The sequence below is a fragment of the Dermochelys coriacea genome, chromosome 1, assembly GCF_009764565.3.
Source record: "Dermochelys coriacea isolate rDerCor1 chromosome 1, rDerCor1.pri.v4, whole genome shotgun sequence".
Classification (NCBI taxonomy): Eukaryota; Metazoa; Chordata; order Testudines; family Dermochelyidae; genus Dermochelys; species Dermochelys coriacea.
Genome location: NC_050068.2, coordinates 250,189,282 through 250,209,293, shown reverse-complemented (window position 1 = coordinate 250,209,293; position 20,012 = coordinate 250,189,282). Strand labels below are relative to the sequence as shown.

At 43.7% G+C, this 20,012-nt stretch overlaps 1 protein-coding gene across 6 annotated transcripts in view; it reads right to left on the bottom strand.

Moving 5' to 3' along the window:
• Positions 1 to 20,012, bottom strand: part of TRIM24 (tripartite motif containing 24) — a 136,581-nt gene that overhangs the window by 28,158 nt on the left and 88,411 nt on the right. For 4 of the 6 annotated variants that reach the window (XM_043518906.1, XM_038387842.1, XM_043518893.1 and 1 more), the window contains exons 8-12: positions 18,034 to 18,151; positions 10,397 to 10,662; positions 3,995 to 4,162; positions 1,964 to 2,143; positions 128 to 263 (exon numbers count right to left, since the gene is read on the bottom strand). In XM_043518906.1, the coding sequence (XP_043374841.1) occupies positions 128 to 263; positions 1,964 to 2,143; positions 3,995 to 4,162; positions 10,397 to 10,662; positions 18,034 to 18,151 (868 nt within the window). The remainder of the gene's footprint in view (positions 1 to 127; positions 264 to 1,963; positions 2,144 to 3,994; positions 4,163 to 10,396; positions 10,663 to 18,033; positions 18,152 to 20,012) is intronic. The other 2 variants (XM_038387850.1, XM_043518896.1) reach the window with 2 other exon arrangements.

The following is a 20,012-nucleotide window of genomic DNA, read 5'->3' as shown; positions in this document are numbered from 1 at the left end:
CCGACGTGGCTCTAGGGCCAAAAAGTTTGCCCACCCCTGCATTAAGTTGATAAATGGGAACTCTGAGATCAAGGAGTAAAGTGCTAGATTCCCCACCACACCATTTAAATCAGGTTAATCACCATACCCAAGAGGCCCGGAGATGGCACTGATGAATTTGGTGACTGGACAGTTCTGTTTGAAGGGGGTTTTGGCTGGCTCTGCTCCACAATACCATCTTTCCTTACAATGTTATCCAGTGTAATGTTTCCCGAACACTCAATCTAAAAGACGCAAGAAGGGATGTTATTGTTAAGACAGAAATACTGTGATAAATATAGATACCTTATCTTAGTTTGCACTTCCACACCCTCTTTCAACATGCTCATTTATTTCATTTAATTAAAAAAGAACAACATGAAAATATATACAATTCAAAGAATTAATTCAGGAATCACCCAATAAGCAACCCAACAAGTTCCACGTTCCTGGCCAGAGGACATACATATTCAGCAGAAAAGGTACACAGTGTCAGCTAAGTGGTTATGTCTTTTCAGCCATGACACATGAGGATAGAAAAATGAGACACCTGTTTTAGAGTAAAACCAGTCCCAATTTATCATCCCAGCCCACTGAAATTGTCACACATCCTGCAGGATTAGAGAAATGGCCTTTGAAACACTAATAATCTAAATAAGAGCATTTGGCTAGAACACACAAATAACTTTAGGATCATACTTTTCTAAAGCATTCACATGGCAAGCTGCACCTTGTAAATCCATCTGTAGAGGCTGTTGACACTTACTGTACATTAGTGTGATGACTGACTACTGTGACTTGTTCCAAAAAGCATATTATATTGTTCTTAATCACTACTAATATTAGAAGGTATCTAATAGCATGTATTCAACGATACACAAGTGAAACAGAGCTGCTGATAGTCTTGTACATGCAGAACAATGTTAAAGTACTTGTCACGGATTCAAATTACAAGTTTATGAAAGCAGAGTGTGATGTGTTTTCAGTGTGTTAACTAAGTATCTTAAAACAATTTTAAATGATGGGGTATCCAGTTCTCATTACATTGTGCTATCACAATGCCTCTGCCAATGTTTTCAATTAAAAAAATAAAAGATAAAAAGGTTATCCAAGATCTGAGAGCAACTCAGAAGGACCAGGAGACAGGAGGAAGAAACAGGAAGAATAGCAAATTACAGCTGAAATGGTATGAAATTTCAGTTATTCATAAACTGTTGAGAGCTGTTAAAGTGCACTTTTCTTGTTTTTGACACAATGAAGTAGATTGCTTAAAGCTCAAAATATCTAATTTGGCCCTCTGATAAAGATGTAGTAATCTGAAGAGACTCTTGCTGTATTCCAGTTCAAAGTCTATTAGATAAAACACAGCAAAATTATGACACTCCTTCCCCTCCTACCACACACAAATTGTGGGAGATGAGCTCCTAACACCCATTCCCACCCATAGAAAAAAAAAATACTGAATGCGCTGATGAAGAAAAATTATTTCAGCCTAGCACTGTATATTAATATCTACATGGGACAGACTTTCAGTTATACAGAAACCTCAGTAATATAGTACTGAGACCCTAGATTTATAGCATGTACTGTTACATGTTCTGGGGATTGATGACCAAAGCTGAAGAAACTCATTTTTTATTAGCAGCAACTGAAGATAACAAATGAAGGCTAGTAGGTGTCTACATAAGAAGAGTAGAACTGCATTTTTCATTCTTACTCTTCCTGCCAGTTCTAAATCCCTTAAAGGCAGTGCCTCCAGAATAGTGCAGGAGCACTGTCTCCAGGACCACGTAGGAAAACTGAACTGTTGCTTTTCATATTGTACCAGTTTGGTAGGCAGAAAAAGAATTTCCGTGTCAAAGACCTTTCCACTGATCACCTTTTGCAAACAATAAATTCACTTTAAAATAAAAGCTGTAAACCATTGCTTGTGTGTTACTCTTACATCAGGAAGAGAAGGTAGAGTATAGGAACTACCGACTGGAGAACTCAGATCTATCATGGGTGGACCAAATGTCTTCCCATCATACCCTGCAGCACTAGTAACAGTGGGACTGGAAGGGGTGGATGTAGTGCTGCTTGCAGTTGACGGGGCAGCTGATGCTTGTCCACTGCTTATCTGCCACTAAAAAAAACAAAACAAAAACAACCAGAATTCATCATTGTTCTTTTGCGTGGTAGAAGACATCTATTACATACACTGACACTAACATGTTTGAACTAAGCAAGCAGCAACACAAAAGCAGAATGAGTTGAAATTAGAACTGAAATTCATATTTGCTTTGTAGCCTCAAATCATGACTCACTAAAAATGGAAAAAAGAGAAATAAGAGGTAGGACAAATGTATGAGATTTTTAAAACTTAAAACTTAATTTATTTCCTGCTGATAACATGCATTAGTATTTACATGTGTGAACATGCACAATGTTGCAGAGGGACAGAATAGTTTTAGTGGTATAAATGCACTACTGACAATGGGCTGAATGTGAAAAGCTGCTCCTGTATTTTTAGTACTGTAAACTAGGTACTGTTATTTAAGTGGACAGTGGAATGATTTTTTTTTAAATGATTTAAAAGGACTTGTGAAGCAATCTTGATCTTCTCTTTGATTCAGCTCACATGACTGTGATAGCCATGGCACTATTATTCCATTTCTTAGGTCACAGATCAGTGTTTCATTCCTTCCTATGGTAGCAAGATACTCTGCTCTTTTTAAGTGTATGATAAGCCTTAAACCGTGTGTTGGTTCATTTGCCCCAAGGAGCAGCTAGAAAGTAGCGTAGCTGAAGTATTCACTCTTATCCCCACATAACTGCTGATCAGCTGGGGATTGATCACTTGCAGCAGAAGGTCCACAACAGTGGAATTTCTTTCTTCTCTTCATCTGTAAGAGTCCAGGCGTGGCAAGCTCCAGAGCCTAGTGGCAGCTACAGCTTTTTAGTCAGGCTTTTGCCTGTTTACTGATGCAGTAGCCAGGGGGGAAAATTAGAGGGCGGGGTTTTCTACTCTGTCGTAGACTGCAGTGAACACAAGCACAAGTTCTGTTAAGTTTTGCAGGCTGCTCAGAAGTCAGTGATCGATACAAAATAAACATAGCAATAAATTAAAGCAAACATTTAAATCATAATTCATTCAGGCTACATCTACACAATAGTACTTACTGCAGCACAGCTGCACTGATGCAGCTGCGCTGCTGTAGCGCTTGGGGTGAAGATGCTCTAAGCCAGCGGAGGGCAACCTGCGGCCCGTGAGGGAAGCAGCGGTCAGCACATCCCTATGGCCCATGCCATTTCCTGCAGCTCCCATTGGTTGGAACAGCGAACTGCAGCCACTGGGAGCTGCAGGCGGCTGTGCCTGCAGACAATCAGCGTAAACAAACTGTCTCGCGGCCCACCAATGGATTATCCTGATGGGCCACGGGCAGCATGTTGCCCACCGCTGCTCTAAGCGGACGAGAGAGAACTCCCCCTTGGCTTAGTAACTCCTGCCTCTGTGAGAGGTGGTAGCTATGCCAACAAGAGAGATAGTACTGTATACACCAGTGCTTAGATCAGTACAACTTAATGGCTCAGAGGTATGGTTTATTCACACCCCTAATGATACAAGTTATACCGAAGTAACATGTTGTGAAGACAAAGTCTAACTCTTCCTCTAGTCTAAGTAGTTGGAATGGACTGGACTTGACAATTAACTCATTTCAAAATCATCAGGTATCTTGTCATGGACTAGACTAGTGGCTCTCAACCTGCGGGCTGCTTGCAGCCCAATCACCACACAGTTGTATGGCCCAGAGACTATATTTTATATATAGTGTGTGGATGTAGCCCACAATGGTAAATAGGTTGAGAATCACTGGGCTAGACAGTAGTCTATTCGCTGTAAATCCATCCTGGAAAAGTAAGAAATGCAAGTTATGAAATGAATGTTTACAGTATTCAATTTTTATTTTTGGGTGGGTGAGTGGAGAAAATTTACCTGTTTAATAGCTTGCTGTGCCAAGAACGCCATCTGCAATGGGTTGGGCTTTATTGTTAGTCTTGGTACATTCTGGTTCTGGGGACCCCTCATTTGTTGAGCAGGAAGAATTGACCCATTAGAGTTGGGATTGTGATTCTGAAAGTTAATCAAGCGTGGAGGTGGCTGCTGGAAGAGAGACAATCCCCTCAGTTAGCTGTTTGAGGACTATCACCAAACACTCCAAAAAAAAAACTTTCCTCAACTTCCTATTTAAACTTTTAAGATACATGACAAACATAGTACTGAACCATTCACTCAAATGTAAGATGAAATCAGATCTCAGCATTGATGCATCTTGACAATTAAGATAAGAGTAAAATATAACAGGTTACAATTAATTATTCTATCTGAACTACTCACTGAGACAAATTGTGTAATAATATGAAAAGGGGAGGTTGCTTACCTCTAACTGGTGGTTCTTCTGTATTCCACTGTGGGTTATATCTGGGCACCACATGCCTGGAGCTGGAGAATTTGAAAGCAGTGTCCATTGGTTCGCATGTGTGTCCAGGCTCACTTAGTGCTTCTGACCGAGGGGATAAAGAGTGGTGCAAACCGATTGCCTCTCCAGGTCCTTCTCTACCACGAATCAGATAGATGAGATCCAAAGCAGAAGGGAAGGAGGACGGATAGTGGGATACAGGTAAGGACCATGCATCCAAAAGAACCTCCAGTTAAGTAACCTCCTCCTCTTCTTGGAGTGATGGTCCCTGTTGCATTCTACTGTAGGTGATTGACAAGCAGTACCTAAACGGGAGGAGGGTTTGACGATGTAGACAATAGGGCTGATCAGAGTACCACCATCCCAAAGAAGGTATCAGCAGAAGAGTCCTGCACCAGTGCATGCTGTCTTGCAAATGTGTGAACGGAGCCCCATGTGGTTGCTTTACAGATGTCTAGGAAGGGTCCCTCTTGAAGAGATGCCATGGTTGTTGCTTGTGCTCTGGTGGAACAAGGTGAGAAAGCGGAGAGTAGGATGCAGCCAGAAATCTATCTGGAGATTTTCTGGGTGGAGAGGACATGCCCTCTGACTCTTTTTTCTATAGTGACTAACAGTCTTGGGGAGTACTTGATTGGTTTTGTTCTCTGTAGGTAAAAAGCCAAGGCTTGCAAACATTGTGGGAGGGAAGTCTTCATTCCTCTGTGGAAGCGTGCAGTTTTTGGAGGATCGCAGGTAACCGAATGGATTGGTTATGGTTAAATTCCTAAGCTATTTCAGGGGGTATTTGGGGTATAGACACAAATACCTTATCCTTATGGAATTTATGTATGGAGGATCTGTCATCACCACTCCAAGTTCATCAACCCTTCTCACTGAGGTGATGGCTACAAGGAAAGCAACCTTTATGAGAAGAAGACATATGGAGCAAGTAGCTCAAAGTGGAGCCTCTTGAGTACAGAGAGAACAAGGTTTAGGTCCCACCAGGGAGTAGGCTTCTGAATAGATGAGAAAGTTCTTATTAGGCCTTTGCAGAATCTACTGGTCAGTGAATGCGAGAAGACCAAGTAGCCCCGAGAAGATGGATGGTACGTGCTGATCATTGCCAAATGAATCCGCAAGGAGCTGACGGACAAACCTGATGTTTTCAAAGATAGAATACAGTCCAAGATGACAGAGAGAATAGTCTCTGGGAGGATGCCTCTCTTGTGTGCTCAAGAAAAGAAGCGCTTCCATTTAGCTAGGTAGCTTTTTCTAGTAGACGCCTTTCTACTATTAGAGAGGATGACTTGTACAGTTGTGGAGCATGAACATTCTAGGGATGATGCCCATCCAAATACCAAATGCATTCTCAGGATGATATCCATCCAAATACTGAGGACTCACCGGGGAGTGGACGTGGATCAAGGTGCTTGATCTTGCCGTGCCACTGAGTCAGGAGGTTGGGGAACATTGAGAGGGTAGTTGGTGGTTGGGATGATATGTAGGAGGTTGGGAAATCAGAAATCATGCCAGAAGCGGACGATCAGGATGACCTGTGCACTGTCCTCCTGGATTTTGCGTAGAACTCATAGCAGGAATGGTAGCGGAGGGAAGGCATAGCTGTACTGGTCCAACCATGGAAGAAGCAGACTGTCACCCTAGGAGTGGTGGCCCAGGGCTCCTATGGAGCAATATGTAGTGCATTTCCTGTTTGATTCAGAGGTGAACAGATCCCTGGTTGGGGTTCCACAGAGGGAAAATATTGTGCAGTACCAAGTGGTGGAGCTCCTGCTTGTGGTCGACGATGAAATGTCTGCTGAGGGAATCTGCAAGTACATTTTGCTTCCCCAGAAGGTAGGCTACCAATAGGGTGATTTGATTGCCGATACTCCAGTTGACATAGAAGACAGTCGTAATGTTGTTTGACATACAGACACAGCGTGTACGGATGAAGGGAACTAAAGAGACTCATACCTTCAAGACTGCTTGCAACTCCAGGACATTGACATGCATTCTGGACTCTTGAGATATCCAAGCACCTTGTGCTGTGTGACTGTTCATGTGGCCCTCCCAACCTAATAGGGATGCATCTGTAATAATGGTCTTGTTTGCAGAGGAAGGGAGAAAGAGGATCCCCATGCAGACCTGATGAGGATTTGTCCACCATAGCAGGGAAGTCACTACCTTGGGATGGAACTGTCACTATGAGGTACGTGGAATGGTGGCTTGGGGAGTATACCACTGCAGCCATGTTTGAAGCCAACAAAGGTGGAGTCTAGCGAAGGTGGGGAACTAGGTCAGATGGCCTTGTGCACCTACAAGAGATAAATATGTCTTGACTAGTACTTGAGGATTACTTGTGAAATAAGCTAGGATATTGTTCATGGTCTGTAACCTGTCTCTGATCAGGTATGCTCGTGTTGTGATAGAATAAGTTTGCCCTGATGAAGTTCAGAGATTGCATGGGACTGAACACATTTTTCTGTTTACACACTGATTCCCAGCGAGGAGAAGATGTGCAGCATCAATGAAGTTGACGCATAGGCTTCCTGGTGGGACTTGGCTGCAAGGAGCCAGTCATCGAGGTAGTGGAATACAATGAGACCACATCATATGACATGGGCTGTTACTACTAAGAATATCTTGATGAATACTCTGGGGGTAATTGCTGTTCTGAAGGGGAGTGCTCTATACTGAAAATGGTCAGAATCTACTATGAATCTGAGAAAACGTATGTGGGCAGGACAAATATTTGTGTGAAAGTCTGCATCCTTCATATTGAGATCTGTGAACTATATGCCATTTTCTAAAGATGGACCTATTGCTGCAAGTATGACCATGCAAAATCTGAGTTTATGAATGAAGCGGTTGAGATGGTGGAGGTCAAGAATTGGTTTCCAACAGCCTTTCTTTTTGGGTATCAGGAAGTAGGACAAATAAAACCCTCCCCCTTGGTATTGAGGAAAGACATGTTCTATTGCTCCTTGCTGCAGTAAAATCACCTCTTGTTGAGAATACTCTCGCGAGAGTGGTCCCTTAATGGGTGGTGGGGTTTTTGGAGGAGGTAGGGATGCAAACTCAATTGGATAGCCAGAATGGATGATATTTAGCACCCAACTGTCTGTTATCACACTCCAAGTGTTGAAAAAGTGTGTTTCATGGCTCTCTAGCTCCCATCAAAAATAACGTTAAGGCAGCAGCTGAGACGGAGATGCCAAGCTTGTTGCAGAGAGTGTAGGGAAGCAGGACTTTTGAAACCTCTGTCTCTTACGTGGTGGTTCATAGGCCCTCTGAAGGAAAAACTGCTGAGCCATGTGTCTAGATTTAACCGATGGGCAGTGAAATTTCTTTTTAAGAGCAGGTGTGTACATCTTCAGCGAGCGGAGGGTAGCCCTGGAATCTTTCAGGGTATGGAGGGACTTGTCCATCTTCTGATTAAAGTGGTGTGATTCATCAAAGGGGAGGTCCTCAGTAGTATTCTGGAAATCCCTAGGGAGCCCTGACACATGGGAGCCATGATTCCCTGTGCATGATAAAGGCAGTAGCCATAACTCTCGAGGAAGCATCAGCGGCATCGACTGCAGATTGGAGTGCAGTCCTGGCTATCAGTTTGCCTTCATCTATCAGAGCTTGAAAATGTGCTCTGTCCTGTTGTGGAGGGTTCTCAGTAAACTCTGCATAGTTTAGGAAATCGTATCTAGCCAATAGCGCCTGGTAACTGGGTATCTTGACCTGGAGGCTAGCTGAGAAGACCTGTATCTGCTGGGAAGAAAGATGTTTGCCCTGGATCAGCAGGAGTAGGATGTTGCTGTGTCGCACTTTCAGAAGCAGCATGGACCACCAGTTAGTTGGGAGAGGGGTGAGAAAACAAAAATTCTGTACCTTTGGCCAACACGTAATAACGCTTCTCTACCCTATTGGTGGTAGGAGCACAGCTAACAGGAGTGTGCCAAACTGTCTTAGCTAGCTTCAATATAGCTTCCTTAACAGGGAGAGCTATTCTTTTGGGCCCAAAAGCGTGCAGGATATTTAAGAGTTTGTCCTAGGAGTCTTGGATCTTCGCAAAAGGAATCTGAAGCTCTCCAGCAACTCTGAGGAGAAAGTCCTAGAATTGTCCAAAGTCACGGTTGTTGGGTAAGGGAAGGGGATTCAGAAGTCACCTTTTTATCTAGAGAGGACACTGGCACTCTTGCTGGTTCTGGCAGAACTGCTGGATCTGGAGCATAATGTTCCTCCTCCTCCGATGGATGAAGGTGCAGATCTGAGTGTATCCTTAGATGGGAGGCAAGGGATTGCTCCCTAGCAAATCAGAACAACTCTGCAAATGGATACTGTCCAAAGGCCCCCAATACAGCCAGTAGGAGGGAATAGATAGGTGGTCGTGGGGTCCCCCATGGCATGAGGTACCAGTAGCTCAGAGTTTAGGCGGATGTTGGGCCCAAACCAATATAGGTCTTTTAGGTGGTGGAGGACACACAGGATCAGGGAAAAGCAGTTCAGAGGGTTTAGAATCTCCCAGGGAGAAGGCTGATTCTGGTTCCAGTGGCAGTATCGCTGATGCCATTGGAGGGGAGATGTATTCTGCATATGAGACGAGTGATAAGCTCCTTCCAGCAGTTGATTCTCCCAGAGGCAATATCTCCCTAGAAGTGGAAGAGCCTGGTGGAGGAGGGGATTCCAGATCTGGGAGAGCGAAAAAGTCCTTGAGGTGGCAACAGATTCATATCTCCCCAGTGTGAGAGGAGTTCTGCTTGTTCAGGCCATTGGAAGTGGTGAGAAGGGTGGTATCTGAAGTTGGCAGTGATCAGAATTCATTGGTGCCAATGGATCCCAGGTTTTGGGACATGCTAGGGATGACAGTACTGATGGAACGCTGTCTAGTACAGATGGAGCCCAATGCTTATGGGCTTTCTTGTTGTGCCACTGGGACTTAGTACATACTAAATCCTCATGGGCCAAGCTAGTGGGCTTGTTTACAGCCAAGTCAGACTTCTTTGAAGTGGACTTAGAGGAAGACTTAGTCTCATGCTTATGAATGTGCTTCCTAGCTTCCTGACAAGATCCCGCCATGGGGTCCATTAGGGTAGATTCTCCCAAAGCAGAGTCAGACTTTGCAACAGGAGGTGCACTCCTTGCTGAGTCAGGCCTTCATACGAGGGGAGTTCCCTAGTCTGGGTCTGATAGTCATGGCCTTCTCCATGAGGTATTTGCGGAGATGAAGTTCCGTAAAGTCCTTCTTGGATACGGCTGAGGAATGATCAGCTGATACATCGCGGCAAGATGCAGTGAGCTGCCCCAAGACAGTATAGGCAGCACTGGTGGTTGCCACTGACTGAGAAGGATCACGGCAGGAAGCACAGAGTTTGAAGCCTGGAGTCCTGGGCATAGCGGTGTCCCAGAGTTTTTAGACTAATTTAATGCTAAACAGTAAAAACTATTAAAACTGTTAACACTATTTACAAACTAGATAATTTTTTTATTTTGTAGAACTAAAGCTGAAGCTGTGGAAACAAACGTTCTGTTCGGACCACGCAGCGGTGAGAAGGAACTTGAGAGGTAGTTGGCTGCCCCATCCTTTATCCCCTTGGAGAGACAAGGCGAGCCAGGGTGTATGTGCAGACCAATGGACACTTCTTTCAAATTCTCTTGGTCCAGGAGCATGTGTAATCCACAGTGGAATACAACAGGGACCATCACTCAAAGAATAAGAGTTCTTTACAATGCTTAGAGATTATCTAGAAGTTCTAGAGATATGGGCATTGAGATCTTGAAAAAATTCTGTAAATACATACAATATGGGCTTCCTTATAACTGTGTGCTAAAGACTGCTGCGCCAATGAAATGTCACTAGAAGTCACCCTATCATCATTCTAGCTTTATCATTCTATTAGAACAAGTACAATCAGACATGTCTTCTCTCTGGAACAATGATAGTTTACCTGATGAGAAGTAGGAGTGTGCTGCATGGGCCCTGGAATTCTTGGGTTCGGTAGACCCACTGGGCCTACCCTGCGTTGAGCCTGCTGCCTCTGAGCCATCACCTGCTGCTGCATGTGCTGGAGTCTTAGTTGAGCTAAACTGATCTGTGTTGGGAACTTAGACAGCTGGTTTGAAGGTAAGCCACTTTGTGGCTGTAAATTTGGTTCCATCACAGGGCTCTTGGGCATGTGTGGTGGGGTTTCTTTATCTTCAATTACCAGAGAACCTGGTAAAAAATAAAAATATATGTTTTAATGTTCACCTTACTCTTGGGAGATATGCAGGTTCTCATAATTTCCCTCTTTTTAATGCCATCAGGTCACCATTCCTAATTGCAGTTTAAAGGATGGGTAAACAATTCTTTCCAAAGTCCGTGTCAGTGGCTGCAGAACTGGGTGCATTACTGTGTCATCGATAACAATGAGGGCCCTTCCATTACACTGAAACTATGAGTTATTTAACTTGAACTAAGATACTTGAAAATGCTGTTATTTCATTTTCTTAGATATATTCTAAACAGCACCCAATCGCTAAATTGTTTAGTAACACCCAGTTAGCCTTTAGATATTATCACACTTCCAGTAAAGAGTCTAGCTAGCATTCCAGACAACACAACTTCAGGCCTGAGTTTCTTCAGTATACAAGAACTCTTACAAGACATGGTCTATGGGAAAAAAAAGTTCTCTGATCAACCTTGACTCTGAAGCTTTAACTCCTGATGGCTTCAACTTCTGAAACTGTGTAATAAACCATGGAGACGCATCAAAAGGGGCCAGTGCTAAATTATTATTCATGAAACCATTCTAATAGCCTGAAACACACAGGCTCCCACATGGAATTCCTGTTCCCATTTCAGTATCTCAGACTTTAAAGGAGCAGAACCCAACAATTCAAAGGCATATCAGAAGGAAGGAAAGAAAGGTTTACTGGAAATAAAGAAAAACAGCTTCTTTTATACTTATTCACACACACATTACTCATATTGTGGAGTGTTCAACCCTGAGGAAAAATACAGATACACCTCTTTTGTGATCTCTTTCCCAAAGACAATAAACAGTTAACTTGTTCTGTAATGACTGTTCTTCATAATGTGTTGCACACATCCATTCCACTTCGGGTGGATAGGTGTCCAGTGCATTAGCTGCACGATGACAAAGAGCCACTGTTCTGTTGACCCCCGAGTCATGGAATGGACATGTCCAACATCTTGAACAGTTACAGAACAGGTAAATAACTGTTTTCTTTGGGTGATTACGTGTGTCCATTCCACTTCAGGTGAAAAGCAGTTCAATCTGGAGATGCACTGGAGTCTACTTGAATTATTGTAGGACATGTCCAAATCTGGCATCATCTCTAGACTGTTGGGAGATGGCGTAATGATAAGCAGAAGTATGTACTGATTACCAAACTGCAGCGCTACAAATGTCCAGTATAGGCATGCGAGCTAGAAATGCTGCAGAGGCCACATGGGATCTCATTGAATGTGCCAGCACCTTATCTAGCAGAGTTACATTTGCCAGGACACCCCACAAATGTATACAGGAGGAAATCCATGACAAGATTCTGAAATGAGACTGCCCATGACTGCCACAAACAGCTGTGAGAACAACCTACACAATTTAGTTCCGTCCAAGTAGAATGCTAATGCTCTCCTAACATCCAGTAGGTAGAGTCTCTCCTCATCCTTGGCATGAAGCTTAGGTAAGAAAGTTGGTAAGCTGCTAAGTGACCGATATGGATGCGAGAAACCACTTCACATGAGGGCATAGGTCTATCTTGTCCTCGTTGAGGATTGTATGCAGTGGATCAAATACTAGAACTCTCAGTTCACCTACTCGCCAGTTACCTCACTGAGGTAACTAGCACTAAAAAGGCGATCTTCACTGAGAGATGGAGCAATAAACAGGTAGCCAGAGGTTCAAAGGGATGACCCATTAGTTTTGCTAACACTAGGTTTAAGTCCCGAGGAGGAACAGAATCCTTACCTTGGGTATATAACCTTTCCAGACTCTTTGAAAGCCTGACTGACATGAGGTTAGAGAAAAGAGTGATTACCAGTCAGAGGCTGGAAAGCCAAGATAGCTGCTAGGTGAACCCTGACTAAACTAACAGCAAGACCTCGTTGTTTTAGATATAACAAACAGTCTGGTGTATGTTGTATTGGAGCCCGGACAGGGGAAACCCCTTTTTGCTGAGACCAAATGGAGAATCTCTTGCATTTTGATAGATAAACATACTTAGTAGAAGGCTTTCTACTATTCAAGAGAATGTTTTGTAGTTCCTTTGAACAGATCTCCTCTTGAAGGGTTAACCAGGAAGCATCCAGGCTGTAAGGTGAAGGATTTCCACACTGGGATGAAGGAGGCAACCATGGCCTGGTGAAATCAAGTCTAGGTCTGGTGGTAGTGTCAATGGAGACCTGCTTGAGATGCTCAGCACAGTGGAAAAACCAAGACTGGGAAGGCCACATCAGTGCTGTGAGTTTCACTCGAGCATGGTCCAGTTTGATTTTTAAACACCATCCTGGTGTGATAAGATAGATGAACGGCTCAACTTTTACATTTATGAAGTGAACTAATCCTGGCCAGGTCATAGCCCTCGAGTCTTCAGAGACCCCAGATGGACTGTCACAACCTAGGGCAGAAGTGTCCATAACCAAAGTCAAAGTAGGTTGTGGGGAAACAAAAGGAACAAGCGCGTACGTGCGCACATGCACACACGCACACACACACGCGCACACAGAGGATGAGTCTATCCATCAGTCCAAAGAGGCTAAGATCCATGTGGTCATTCAAACCACCATGCTTACTGGTTGACGAATTGGAGAGAACATCAAGCTCAGACAGCTCTGGAGCTTCCTGAGATGAAGACTAGCCAACTGAACCATATAAATACATGAGGCCGTATGCCCCAGAAGTCTGAGGCAATTTTGAACTGTTGTGGTAGGATAGGCCTTCACATATAACAAAACGGCCAGCATGGTCTGGAATCTTGTTTGCATGAGGAACACCCTGTTTTCATTAGAATCTAAGACTGTTCCTATAAACTCTATCCTCTGAACAGGTGAGAGGACTAACTTTTCCTCTTTGATCAGTAATCCTTCAGTGCTGAAGGTGGTTTGGATCATGGTCATGCTAGATATTACCTGTCTCTTGGTGTGGCCTCTCACCCACCACTCATCCAGGTATAGAAAAACTTGAACTTCTGATTTCCTCAGAAATGCTGCCACCACTGCCATCCACTTTGTAAAAACGCGTGGGGTCACAGATAGTTTGCAGTCCTGCCATGTAGCCTGACAGTGGGATTGGCTAACCGTAAATCTGAGGAATTTATTGTGGCTTTGATTTATTGCAACATGGAAACGAGTGTCCTTTAAAGGTGAGTGCAGCATATCAGTTGCCAGGATCCAGGGAGGGCATAATGGAAGCCAGAGTGACCATGGAAAACTTTATTTTCTTTAGATAAATATTGAGCTCCGGCATGTCTAGAATGGTTCTGAGACCTCCTTTTGCTTTTGGGATTAGGAAGTGGCAAGAATAAAACCTCTTTACCTCTCTGAAGAGGAAATTCTTCTATGGCTCCCAACAGGAGGAGAGACTGTACCTCTGAAAGATGACCTTTGTGAGAGTGGTCCCTGAAAAGGGATGGGGGACAGAGGTGGTGGGGCGGTAGCAATAAACTGAAGAGTGTATCACAATTCCATCATGCGTAAAACACATATCTGTAGAGATATGGGTCCAAGCACTTAGGAAGTGGGATAATCTCTTGGAAGAAAACAGGGGTAGGAGAAGCTGGCAAACTGGTTAGCTGTCCTCAACCAGAACATCAAACTGACTGCATGGTATTCTTATGCAGTCTGGATGAATCTATAGCAGACCAAAAAAAGTAGGCAGAGGTATTCTCCTGTAACTTTCTCCCTTTCTTTGTAGGCTAGGTCCTCATGGTGAGGTATACAGAAAGCATAATGATGAGGCTACTGTGGACAGAACCACTGCTTCTTTGGGAGAAGAATGTAAATATCCAAAGACTTGTGCATAGTCAAAAAGTCTGTTTCAGGCTATGAAGCCTGTCATCGATCTGCTATGCAAATAGTTACAGTTCCTCAAAAGGGGAGATCTTGAATGGTTTGTTGGCCCTTTCGAGGAGGACCTGATGCCTGGAGCCACAAACATTTACTCATCGTAACAGCCAATGTCCTGGCTCTGTCATCAAAATCAACTAGATCCAATGCAGCCTGAAGCAAGGTCTTGGCTATCATCTTTCCCTCACTAACTATAGTGAGAAACTCTTGTCTGGTCTCACCCTGCAACTTGTCCATGAATTTTAAAATATTGTCCCAGAAGGAGAAGTTATAACATCCCAGCAATACATGCTGATTAGCAATCCAGAGGTGTTATCCTGCTGTCAAATATATTTTTTCCATAAAATGATCAAGCCCTTTTGCAACTTTTCATTTTCAAGTAGATGCCTGCTGACCTTGGTGTGTGCTCTCATTAGAAACTGAATCCAGCAAAGATTCCAGGGATGGAGAGACACAAAAATGTACAAACCCCTATGAGGGCACATAATCCCTCTGCTCCATCCTTTTAGCTGTAGGAGGCATGGAAGATGGAGTTTGTCACAACACTTTAGTGAACTCCAGAATAGCCTCGTTTATGCAAACTGCCACTTAAGAAGGCCCCACAGATCCCACGATATTAACCAATCTGTATGAGCTCTCCTGAACAACTTCCACCTGTACATCTAGGGAGGAAGTCACACTTTTTAGAAGGTTCTGTTGAGATGTTTCCTAAACTGCCGGTAACACTGGTACCAACAGACTCATCAGACTGTGTGCCACAGCATATACCGGAGATATTGTTGGCACTGGGACAGTCTCTTGATACTGCAGAGTCAAAGATGGTATCACCTTAGATGTCAGTCTCAAGGCTACAATCAGCACCAGTCAACGACCCTGCCTAATGTGCTATTTACCCCTCTATCCTCCTTCCCAGCTTGTTTGCTGGACTTCAGTGCCAGTGACTAATCTCCTGGGCGCAGAGTCCCTCAATGCCAGCTTATGGTGCCTCCTCTTCAATACCAGAGAAGATTTGCGTTGAGACTCTAAGACAGGCAACCGCTCCTAACTGAAGGAGACTCGCTTGGTGCATGCTCTGAATGGGGACACTCCCAGGGTGGGTGGAGGGCTGCCTCCATAAGGTGCTTTAGTCTGATCGCCCTGTACTTAATTCCAGGCTTAAAGTCCCTGCAGATTCGGCACTAGTCTCTGATGTGTGGCACCTGGAGTGAGAGAGAGACTGCCTGGCACTGATTTCTTGCATTCATCGAAAGGCTGAAGCCCAAGGACCGAGGCATGCCTCAATACTGGGCACTAATACCCCAGCGGTGGGAATCAAAGGTATCCCAGGACAAGGAAACTTAATAACAAAAAATTCTGCTAAGGCAAACCATTAAATAAGTACCCACTATATACAAGACTAAGAAAGGGAAACACTTGCTGCAACAAGATAAAGTGCTCCGACAACTGTCGCAGGCACTAAGAAGGAACAGAGAGGTAAGGGACAGCTCTGCCCTTCACATCATCACACAGCAGGATGAGACAACAGAAAGTGCATTCACCACTCCAACAGGTACTACTAAGGGAAAAATCCCAGATGCTAGTGCACTGGGTGCCCACATACCTGAAGTGGAATGGACATATGCAATCATTTGAAAACAAATCGAGTAGTTATCCAGTACCTGTGAGAAAAGATCTGGTCATGACAGCATTCTTATGCCAACATTTCCCCACCTTTTTGTTATAATTAGGGCCCTACCAAATTCACAGTCCATTCTTGTCAATTTCATGGCCAGAGCATTTTAAAATTGGTCAATTTCACGATTTCAGATGTTTACATCTGAAATTTCAGGGTGTTGTAACTATGGGGATCTTGGCCGAAAATGGTATTGTAGGGGGGTTGCAAAATTGTTGTGCAGAGGGGTGGGGGGAGGAGGAGAGAGATCCCAAGATTGTCACCCTCACTTCTGTGCTGCCAAGACAGCAGCCTCTGAGCTTCCTGCGGTTAAGAGGAGGTTCTCAGAAGTGAATAGGCTCTTCCCCATGCTGCTAGGAGCCCAGCAGGGAGCTCCTAGTTGCTAGTCCAGGCCAGTGACAGATTAAGGCAGAGGGTCCCCAGTGAAATTGAACCCCCATCCTGAAAAATGGGTGCCCCAGAAGAAGCCCCAGGGCAGAAGCCCCGACCGAGTCACCCTGAACCCCAGCAGTAGTCCTGGGGGATGGAAATCCCGAGCCCGGGCTGCCCCGGCTGCAGCCAGCAGAAGCGGAATCCCCCAGCCCCAGGAACCATCGGGGGAGAATGCCCCGAGCTGCAGCAGGAATCATGAGATGCGGAGGAGAAGCCCAGACCCAGTCTGCCCTGGCTGCAGCCTCCAAGAGCAGAAGCCCCTAGCCCGGCAGGAGCTGCTGTGGGAGGAAGCCCCAAGGAGGCTGGGGGGAGAGAGAAGCTAGGAGCCCAGATTCTGGGCTGCTGCAGCACATAAGTGAGGGTGTACCACACTCATTTCTGTGCTGCCTCTGGAGGCGAGTCTGATCCCCTGCATGGCTGCTCTTGGTGGGGAGAAGGACCACTCCTGTCCCTCCCCAGCATGTCTGGGCTAGCAGCTAAGAGCCCCTGGGATCCCAGCAGCAGGGGAGATCAGATTTCATAGTGAAGAGCTGATTCCACAGCCGTGAAATTGGTAGGGCCCTAGTTATAATGCAAAGCTGGTTGCACTTTTTGACCAAAGGCCAAAATGCCCGACGGGTACATCCAAAACCACTCTCCAACAGAAAGATGAAGACACTGACAAAAAAACCCTGCAGATATTGAAAACAAGGGAGGCCTGACAATTATCAAATTCATCAAGACAGAGTCTTTCTAGATCTTGATTCCTGCTCCTAGGAGGGCAGTTCCTATGCTGCATGTCTTCATTAGACTTAGTACATATACTTAGTCAATCATACTGAACAGGCTATTCACAAAGCTCCCTATCATAGGATGTATAAGCAGAAACCTAGCCATCGGCAGATAGAAGAGAAAATGCAAATACCAGTCTGACAGTAGGAATCCAGCCTGCCTAGAGAGCATGGTACAGTGAGGATGGTCAATCTTTGCTTGCTCTATGAGCTCACATCTGTTAACAGTATGCCAAGGACAGTAAGCAAAATCTACAGAGCTAGGAAAAAAGCACCCAACCCCAACAGAAAACTATTACTCAAAAGACTGCTTTCTGTACCTGATGCATTTTCATTGTAGTTCCCCTGCCCCCTTTTTTCCTTCTCATCTCCAAACCTCAGTTCTTATGCCTCAACTCAGTCAGCTAAAACTAGTTAGGCACTGCCTATCTAGCCTTACTACCTGGAACAGCATCCAATATGGAGTCAGATCAGACACACACTTTAGAGTAATTTCTGTCCTCCAGTAGAAGATATATCAAAGAACACATGAGAAATACGCTCAATTATATATCTGGAAGGCCGTTCAGCTGACAAAACTATTTTTAGTGATACCATCAGTTTCTAAAGAAGTTGATAAAACAAGCAGGAGCCACATCATACCTAGATTGAAAATATTTTGAGCCCAGAAGCTAGGATCACAGTGAAACTGGACAGTGGTGTTAGTCACTGGTGAAGCATCACACCTTGCTCGAAGGAGATACCGTAGACGATATGTAATCTAGAACAGGAAAACATCTTGTACAAAACTAATTTTTTTTTAAATAGGAAAAAACCCTGATTAACTTGTACTGTTTTCCCACAAGACAACAACAGGGTTTAATATTTATTATCTGAGCAAAATGCCTTGAATTGGGGTGAAAAGAATAGAGGTTTATGCAACCATCTAAAAGCAGGGATTTTCAGCTTCCCACTCTCCCCTCTCCACCCACACAAATAAAGTAACTTTCAACACTCATTAACTACAGTATAAAGAAATTAAGTTTTTCCAACTGTAGAGATATGTAGTCATCCTTAGATGACAATGTAATGACCTAATATATTTGCAAATAAACTTTCTGTTCTTTATGTGATCATTCTTGGTCTGAAAGTCCTCTATTCTCATGTCTGTCAGATCTTAACATCCTTTCTAATGCGAATAGTATCTCAGAATAAAAATTTGTCCTCCCTCCCCCCCAATAATGAAATGAATTAATGTATAAGAATTCTCTGAAATGTTCTTATATCTAAGAGCTTTTCTAAGCCCTTAGTTTTAACAATTAGATTATGTTTACAATTGGAGAGAAAATATTATGAAGAAGAGTAGAATACTTCAGGTCAGACAATTAAAGATTCGGGTTTTATTAAGAAGGAAAAAAGTGGGGAAAAAAAGCCCCAAGAAAACACAAGCAAGGGCTGACTTATTAATCCAAGTACCAATTATAACATAACACAAACAACTTCATACGGGCAAAAGCTAGCCAACTCAACACACCTATTCTTTTTGGATTTCTCCTAATCCCAATTCCTCTCAAAACTTTCCTCAAAAAAAATTCTGCTGAAGATGCCTCTTAATCTCATACCATTTGGTTAAATTAACTTCCCTACTTGTACTGACATGAACTACCCACTATATAAATATTTTCATAGAGTTCCTTATTTACTTGTAGTTTCCTAAACTTTAGGTATGTCAGTTCTAGAATACCTAACCAGTGTTAAAATGTGTGACAAAATATATATTTTAAAAGGGGATGTGGGAATGTTTAAAGCTGTAATCACTACCACTTTGAATGCAGGATTCCTATGGATACCAGCAGTAACTGGGGTACTTAACATCACAGGATTGCTTCAATTTTAGTTCATATTTCACTTGAGAGTTTTTAAACTGCCTATAGCATACCAGGCTCTACATATGGTTTTTATCTATTCATTACATACTAAAACTGTTAGCTACTACAATTATTCACAGTAGCTAACAGTGTTTTGTTCATGCCAGAAGTCTAGGTTGGCATATGGAGTCTTCCTACAACCTGCTCAGCCCATTCCTTTTTCTGCAGTGTGGATAGGGCTTCCTAGCAGTAATCTGTGTAACTTAGTTGGCTAGGTTATGCTCCTTCCAGCTCTCTGTGGCAGGATATCCCACAGTGCACAGCCTCACATGTTCCTCTGTACAGGTGTATGTCCTCTGGAGGAGATTTCAAAGGGCACAGAACAGTCAGGCATCCAACTTCCAAATGCCTTTGCCTTTGGCAGGAGCTGGGCACTTAACGCCCTTTGTGCTTTGAAAGTCTCCTTCTGTGTCTTGCTGAGGCATAATGGGATAATTGACCAGAATGCACTGATACAATCATGGTTAGGAAGCCTGGTAGGTGTGGATGAGCAAACAATTGTGATAGCAGAAAAAAGACAGTGTGTGAATATAACAGAATTCCATTTATCTGCAATTCTGTAAGTGCCCACATCTCTTTTTTTTAAATCACAAATGTACTTGTAATGTAGCAGGACCTTTGTATCTTTAGGTCTTGGTTTCTCTTTTAAAATTAAAAAGTTTGGCTTTAGTATATATCAACCTATAGCATCACTACTTCAATCCATCAGGTACA